The sequence below is a fragment of the Myotis lucifugus genome, unplaced genomic scaffold, assembly GCF_000147115.1.
Source record: "Myotis lucifugus unplaced genomic scaffold, Myoluc2.0 scaffold_99, whole genome shotgun sequence".
In the NCBI taxonomy this organism is placed as follows: Eukaryota; Metazoa; Chordata; class Mammalia; order Chiroptera; family Vespertilionidae; genus Myotis; species Myotis lucifugus.
Window position 1 is genome coordinate 3,376,599 of NW_005871147.1, and position 7,887 is coordinate 3,384,485.

At 49.5% G+C, this 7,887-nt stretch overlaps 1 protein-coding gene across 1 annotated transcript in view; it reads right to left on the minus strand.

Annotated features, from left to right (window-relative positions):
• Nucleotides 1–6,071, minus strand: part of PPM1D (protein phosphatase, Mg2+/Mn2+ dependent 1D) — a 43,139-nt gene extending 37,068 nt beyond the window's left edge. Inside the window, 1 exon segment of the mRNA XM_006092234.3 lies at nucleotides 5,398–6,071. Within this exon segment, the coding sequence (XP_006092296.1) occupies nucleotides 5,398–5,854 (457 nt within the window). The 5' untranslated portion in view covers nucleotides 5,855–6,071.
• Between the last annotated feature and the right edge of the window lie 1,816 nt (nucleotides 6,072–7,887).

Sequence of the window (7,887 nt, forward strand, 5' to 3'; positions counted from 1 at the left end):
CTGCTTCCAGCCCAGCCTCACTGGGAGTCTGGGTGGCTGGGTGCTGTGGCCAACCTTCACGCAGCCATCAGCTCCTCACCCTGGCTGGCCAGGAACTCCAGCGGGGGCCCACACCCTGAAGGGGGTGTGGCCAGTCTGAAAACGGCCCTCAGCCCCTCACCCAGGCTGGCCAGGCACCCCAGTGTGACCCCCACCCTGATCCGGGACACTCTTCAGGGCAAACCAGCCGGCCCCCACCCATGCACCAGGCCTCTATCCTATATAATAAAAGGGTAATATGCAAATTGACCATAACAGCAGAACGACTAGGAATAACTGGTCATTATGACACACACTGACCACCAGGGGGCAGACGCTCAATGCAGGAGCTGCCCCCTGGTGGTCAGTGCGCTCCCACAGGGAGAGCTCTGCTCAGCCACAAGCCAGGCTGACGGCTGCCAGTACAGCGGTGGTGGTGGGAGCCTCTCCTGCCTCCTCAGCAGTGCTAAGGATGTCTGACTGCAGCTTAGGTCTGCTCCCCGCTGGCAAGTGGACATCCCCCGAGGGCTCCCGGGCTGCCAGAGGGATGTCTGACTGCCAGCTTAGGCCCAATCCCCTTGGCGGGGGGAGGGAGGGCCCTAAGCCAGCAGGTGGCCATCCCCCGAGGGGTCCCAGACTGCGAGAGGGCACAAGCCAGGCTGAGGGACCCCCCCCCCGAGTGCACAAATTTTTGTGCACCGGGCCTCTAGTACTGTAATAACTAGGTATGGTGCCAGGTTGCAAGGAGGGGGCCATTTTGTAAAGCACATGATTGTCTAACCACTATGCTGTACACCTGAAAGTAATACAAAATAATATTGAATGTCAACTGTAACTGAAAAATAAAAGAAAAAAAACTTTTCTGATGAAGCCAGCAATATTACCCAATATGACATTTTGCTATTGTATAAAATGCACGAATATTTAGAAGATCTGCATAATTCAGAGACCCAATATTTTCCAATTGACTAATGTCACACAGGTAAATTTCATTTTGAATCTTATAAGAGAAAACAATGGATTTTAATGTAAAATGACAAAAAGTTCATTCATAAGGTTTCAGAGTCCATTTTGACTAACCTTAAGAAACAAGTATAGAATACCCATAATTATCTAAAAAAATGAATAAACTATTTATCCTTTCCCTAATATATATGTGTACTAGAGGCCCTGTATACGAAATTTGGGGGGGGGGGGGCGTCCCTTAGGCCAGTCTGCACTCTTTCCAATATGGGACCCCTGGAGGGATGTCCGACTGCCCGTTTAGGCCCGATCCCAACGGGCAGTCGGACATCTCTCTCACAATCCAGGACTGCTGGCTCCCAACCGCTTGCCTGCCAGCCAGCCTGCTCACCCCTAACCACTACCCTGCCAGCCTGATTGATGCCTAACTGCTCCCCTGCTGGCCCGATTGTCCCTAACTGCCCTCCCCTGCCAGCCTGGTCACCCCTAACTGTCCTCCCTTGAAGACCTGGTCACCCCTAACTATCCTTCCCTGCAGGCCTGGTCACCCCTAACTGCCCTCCCCTGCAGGCCTGGTCGCCCCCAACTGCCCTCCCCTGCAGGCCTAATATTACCACATATGACATTTTGCTATTGTATAAAATGCACATTTAGAAGATCTGCATAATTGCCCTCCCCTACCAGCCCGGTCACCCCTAACTGCTCTCCCCTGCAGGCCTGGTTGGCCCTAATTGCTCTCCCCTGCCAGCCTGCCCCCCCCCCAACTGCCCTCCCCTGCAGGCCTGGTTCCCCCCAATTTCCCTATGCTGCAGGCCTGGTTCCCCCCAACTTCTCTCCCCTGCAGGCCTGGGTCCCCCCCAACTTCCCTCCTCTGAAGGCCTGGTTCCCCCAAACTGCCCTCGTAACCCCAACTGCCCTCCCTTTCAGGACTGGTCCCTCCCAACTGCCCTCCCCTGGCAGCCATCTTGTGGCAGCCATCTTGTGTCCACATGGGGGCGGCCATCTTTGACCACATGGGGGTGGCCATCTTGTGTGTTGGAGTGATGGTCAATTTGCATATTACCGCTTTATTATATAGGATGAGGCTTCCTTTTTCTTTTTTATTTTTTTTTTATTTTTTTTAAAGCTTTTTCTTTTCTTTTTTTTTTTAAATATATTTTATTGATTTTTTACAGAGAGGAAGGGAGAGAGATAGAGAGTTAGAAACATCGATCAGCTGCCTCCTGCACATCTCCTACTGGGGATGTGCCCGCAACCCAGGTACATGCCCTTGACCGGAATCGAACCTGGGACCTTTCAGTCCGCAGGCCGACGCTCTATCCACTGAGCCAAACCGGTTTCGGCCTCCTTTTTCTTTTTTAAAAAAATATATTTTTTTAAATATATATTTCAGAGAGGAAGAGAGAGGGAAAGAGAAACATAATGAGAGAATCATTGATCAACTGCCTCCTGCACACACCCTACTGGGGATCAAGCCCGCAGCCCAGGCACGTGCCCTTGACTGGAATCTGGGACCCTTCAGTCCGCAGGCCGATGCTCTATCCACTGAGCCAAACCAGCTAGGGAAGGCTTCCTTTTCTTTATATACTTCAACTAGACAAGATAGTACAACAGACTGAATGCAGAAGCAGATATGAGAATATTTATTTCAATATTTATTTGGGGGGAAGGGTGATGATTCACTTAAAAATATATTAAGTTTATTTTTTTACTAGAGTAATAATTTTTTTAATTTCTCAATTTAAATTTCTCATATACTGTAGTAAATATGATCAATGTAGGCCACATAAAAGCTCTCTGGGATTCTCAATTACTTAAGAGTACAAAGGATTCTCAGAGCAAAAGTTTGCTACAGCATGGATGAACCTAGAATGTATTATGTTCAGTGAAATAAGTCAGTCAGAGAAAGACAAATAACAAATTAAATAAACAAACAAAACTGAAACAGAGTCAGACACAGAGAACAGAATGATGGTTGCCAGAGGGGAGGGGAGTTGGGAGGCTGGGTGAAAAAGGTGAAGGAATTCAGAAGTACAAATTGATATTACAAAATAGTCATGGGACTGTAAAGTTCAGCATAGGGAATATAGTCAATAATCTATCTATATAAAAATCTAATCTGCAAAGTGTCCCCGCGGGAGTTCAATTGGGAGACCAGGAGTTCAATCACTCGCTATGACACGCACTGATCACCAGGGGGCAGCGCGGAACGAAGGGAAGCCCCAGCTGGCAGCCAGAGGCCCCGATGGGCCCTGATCGCCAGCCAGGCCTAGGGACCCTACCCATGCACGGATTTCATGCACCAGCCCTCTAGTACTGTAATAACTAGGTATAGTGCCAGGTTGGAAGGGGGGACCACTTTGTAAGGTATATGAGAACCACTGCTATAGCCCAATGGGTATTATAATAGTAGAAATAAAGGATGGATGTTTAATTTTAAAAGAAACAGAACTCTTCACAGAAGAAAGCATACTGACTTAGAGACTGAAGAGTATATTTTTCAGTTTTTTGGGGAAGAGGGAGGGAATTCAATAAAATGGAATATATCACTGTACCCTGTGATAAAAGAGAAGTAGACTGTGATAAAAATGTGTATAAGAGATAAAACTGAATAGGGAGGGAGCCTGAAGTTGGATTGGAAAGGGCTTGGCCTGTACATTATAAAATGTAGTTTATTCTATAGAAAATGAGGTCCCACCCATGAATTTGAAGCACTTTTTTTTTTCCAACCTGCATCTCCTGTGTGAAAACTTCCATAATACTCAGCATATTCTTTTTTTATTCAAGTTTTGGGGGTGGAGTACAAGGTTTAGCTGTGGCATGAAGCAAGCATTTATCTGGTACATAAGGCTCTGAAAGCTTGATTCAAAAGGTAAATGTACATCAATAAACATTCACATTCAACAGCATGGTCCCTGATTTATTAAAAAATGTTCAAGTAACTGGGTTTATACTTTATCCTTTCAGTTCAAACATATGGCAAATTCATGTTGCTTCAAGTGTACTGCTATATAAACAGGACTCAAATAATTCTTTGTGTTTAATCTTCCGCTATCTTGTCTTGCTGTCCACTCCTGGTAGCACTGCAGACAACATAATGACATATTTCTGGAATATACTGCAGTGCTTTTAGCACTGCTCTGCCTACACAAAAACAAAACAAATCCATAATAGGGGCCTCTGGGATTCGAAGGGAAACGCCTCCAACAGGCGGACTGGTTGTTCTATGAGTCAATCAAATTATTCTTGGCAGAAAGCCAGGTAAATAGGAAACAGACTCAAAGAAGCTAATCTACAATTCTATGACTATACCTTTTTAAAATGTTCTGTATTTGACCAATCTTTACACTCTTCTCTATGTCTCTGCCCTCTGCTAAAGATAAATTATGCTACCAAAAACAAGAGGATTTTTAAAATGACGTATTGTCTCTAAAAAAGATTCACGCCATTCATTCACAGCAATGTTAAAGCAACTATAACTGCATGATATAATATGCTGGGTACAGAGACACTGGCTGCTTTAGAAAACATTTAACGCTTAGTTAAAACTACAACTAGATCGAATTTTTAGATATTAAGGTCTCTATTTCCTTTTAGCACAACGGTAAATCCTCCTTATCTCTTGCTACTCTGACAGGCTATTACAACTTATCAGGACTTTTCAGTCGGAACCGTGGAGAACTACCTGGCAGCATACAACTAGCACCGGTAAGGCCAACTACCCACAAAACGTGTACTGAACTTTTTCAAAGCCCTGGCAGAATTTAACGTGGGAACAGTTTAATATGTAACAATGCACCCCGCGCTTTTGTTTTTTCATAAGCAGTCCACGCATAAAGATCCTACAAGCAAAACCGAATTCCTTTCGAGCGACTGGATGATTACATCTTCGCCTTCCTAAAATAGCCAACAGTTTACTCCAACCACCCGCGACCTGGGGTCAATCCGGAGAACTGACACCATGAGAGGCGGCAACCGATAGGGACAAGTCCTTCAGGAGCAAAGTAATGACAGACTCGAAAGGGGTGCCCTAGTTTTTGCCATCTCCCGCTCCCATCGCCTGGCCCAGAGAGCAACCGATCTTCAGTTGATCTTTTGGCCAAAATCTGGCGTCAGGTTTCCAACACGTTTTCGCCGGCTGCCACCTAAAGCGAAGCCGAGGAGGGAGAGGGGACCCCGGCTTGCCAAGGATCCGCAGAGGGTGGAAACCGGGCGAGGAGCGGTTGCGGGGAGACGGCAATCCCTTCCCAAGGCCACTCTGTTTGCCCGGACTTCCACCCCGGAAAGCGCTATCAGACCAAGAGCCTTCATGTCCACCCATGTGCACTTTGCCCGGGGCCCGCGCGGGGCCGGGGCCCTAAAAGCCCCCAACCGCCTGCAGAAGAGGCGGGCGCCCACACCAGGCAGGGAACTTACCCAGTTTCTTCCACATGGCGAGGTGACAGGCGAGGAAGCCCTTGCGGATGGCAGCGCAAACCTTCGCGGGCTCGGACGAGGTGAACCCCTTCTGCTTCTTGATGAAACCCCATAAGTGCTCCCGGGCAAACTGTGCCGCCTCCCGCCCGCCGTGCCCATCGCACACGGCAAAAAACGCCACCGAGGAGCGGCGGCGGCAGCAGCGGCCGGGAGCCGGCGAGGCCCCCGCGTCCGGGGCAGGGTCGCCAGCCTCTCGGGCCCCCACCGCTGGGCCTTTCCCCGAGACCTCGCCGCCCGGAAGAGCCGGCGGTGACGGCTGCGAGAGCGACCGCCGAGGCGAGCGCTTTTCTTCAGCGGTCGGCTCGGGCTCCACCACGATCTGAGTAACGTCCTCCATGTACTTCCTCCCGCCCTGGTCGGAGAAGACGCTCACTCCCAGCGAGTACAGCCCCGCCATGGCCGGCCGGCCGGGGTCCCGCCGATCCCGCGCAGCCCGCCGAATCCGGCGGCGGGAGAAGCACTCCGCGGTCAGCGGCCAACTATTGTTTACCTTCGACGCCGCCGAAAGGGGGAGGGGGCGGTCCCGGCGCGGGAGCGGGGGCGCGCGCTGTCGGGACTTGTCCGCGAGCGCTGGGCCGACCGGAGCCGAGGCGCTGCGCCTGCGCAGTGCGCCTCCTCCGCCCGCCCGCGCCCACCACACAAATCGGACGTTCTCCCCGGCTGTCGTCACTCGGCTCTCAGGGCCCGGCCAATCCGGGCTCGAGTTGGAGCGAACCCGGCCTCCGCCCCCAGCCCTGGCTCCGCCCCTCAACGGCCGCGGTCCCCATTCCCAGCGCGGGCGCGGGGTTGCGCACTAGGCGCTTCGTTTTCCCTTTGCAGTGGGCGCCTCCGCCTTCCCAACTTACCCGCGAAAGCCCGGCACTTGGGCAGTGAGATCGTCACCTTGTTGCCCTGTCCCCGGGATCGTAGTGCACCCTACTGACCTTGGCGTCCCGCCGCTCGCCTGGCGGGGGAAAGCCGTGTAGGCTCGGGTCTCCCACGAATCTAGGGGGAAAGCCCTTCCAGTCCTTGAAGTGAAATGGCGGGAAACCCCACTTGGTTAGATCGTTTGCGAACAGGCTGGGAAACGTGTGTCATTCTTGCCCGGGCCGGTGTGACTCAGTAGGTTAGGCGTCTCCGGGGCGCCAGGAGGTTGCGGGTTCCATTCTGGTCAAAGGTTTGTGCCCGGGTTGCTGCCCCGGTGGGGGCGTGCAGGAGGCAGCCCATGGATGTTGCGCTTTTATATCTACGTTTCTCTCCCCCTGCCCCCCTCTAAAAATCAACTGTTCCTTTTTTTAAAGTGTTTTCCTTAAACTTGATTTGGGTGGTGTGTCTGTAACTGGGACTAGAGGGAGGCAATCCTGTTTGTGTCCTGGTTAGAAAACTCAGGATATTTCTACCATCATATAGGGTGTCTATCCTCTCTCTCCCTTCCTCTCTCTCTAAAAAATCAATAAAAACACATTTAGCTTTAGCCGGTTATTTTCAGTGAATAGCAGTGGTTCTCAACCTTCTGGCCCTTTAAATACAGTTCCTCATGTTGTGACCCAACCATAAAATTATTTTCGTTGCTATTTCATAACTGTAATGTTGCTACTGTTATGAATTGTAATGTAAATATCTGATATGCAGGATGGTCTTAGGCGACCCCTGTGAAAGGTTCGTTCGACCGCCAAAGGGGTCGAGACCCACAGGTTGAGAACCACTGGAATAGAGCATTGGCCTGCTGACCAGAGGGTCCCAGGTTTGAGTCTGGTCAAGGGCATGTACCTCGGTTGCAGGCTCCTCTCCACCCAGGCCCTGGTCAGGGCGCATGCAGGAGGCAGCCCATTAATGATTCTCTTTCATCATAAATGTTCCTATCTCTCCCTCTCCCTTCCTCTCTGAAATCAATAACAATATATTTCTAAAAAATAAATAAAAATGTTCTCAAGGATATCTCCTACACCAAAATGAACTAGACCAGGTAGTTCGAGTGTAAAAATACTTGGAAAAAATCCCAGCTTATTTTTGAAATATGATCCTAATCCTGTTATCAGAACCTAACAATTGTAACACTAGAAGGTAATCTTTAGATCATATTTTATAACTACAAATGCAAAAATTCTAAATGAAATAGGAGCAATTTTACCCAGTAGCCTCCATACCACAAGACTTGCAAGAGAGAACAGTTTGTGTTGTGTAGCTCTATATTATTCATCTTAACCAATTTACCCACCTTCCCTCCCCCTCTAGAGCTTACAGGAAGATAATTTCATCACTATAATCCTTTTCACTCAATCACAACCAGTAGCTCCCGGTCATCCATCATTTCCCTGATTCGCATCTCCATGCCACCCTCTACTTTTATTACCCCAACCATCCTCAGCATCTCATTCTGCACTTTAGATTTCAACATTTGTTTTTAGAACAGTTCCCCTTTATTCTCACCTCTAAATGTTCTCATCAACT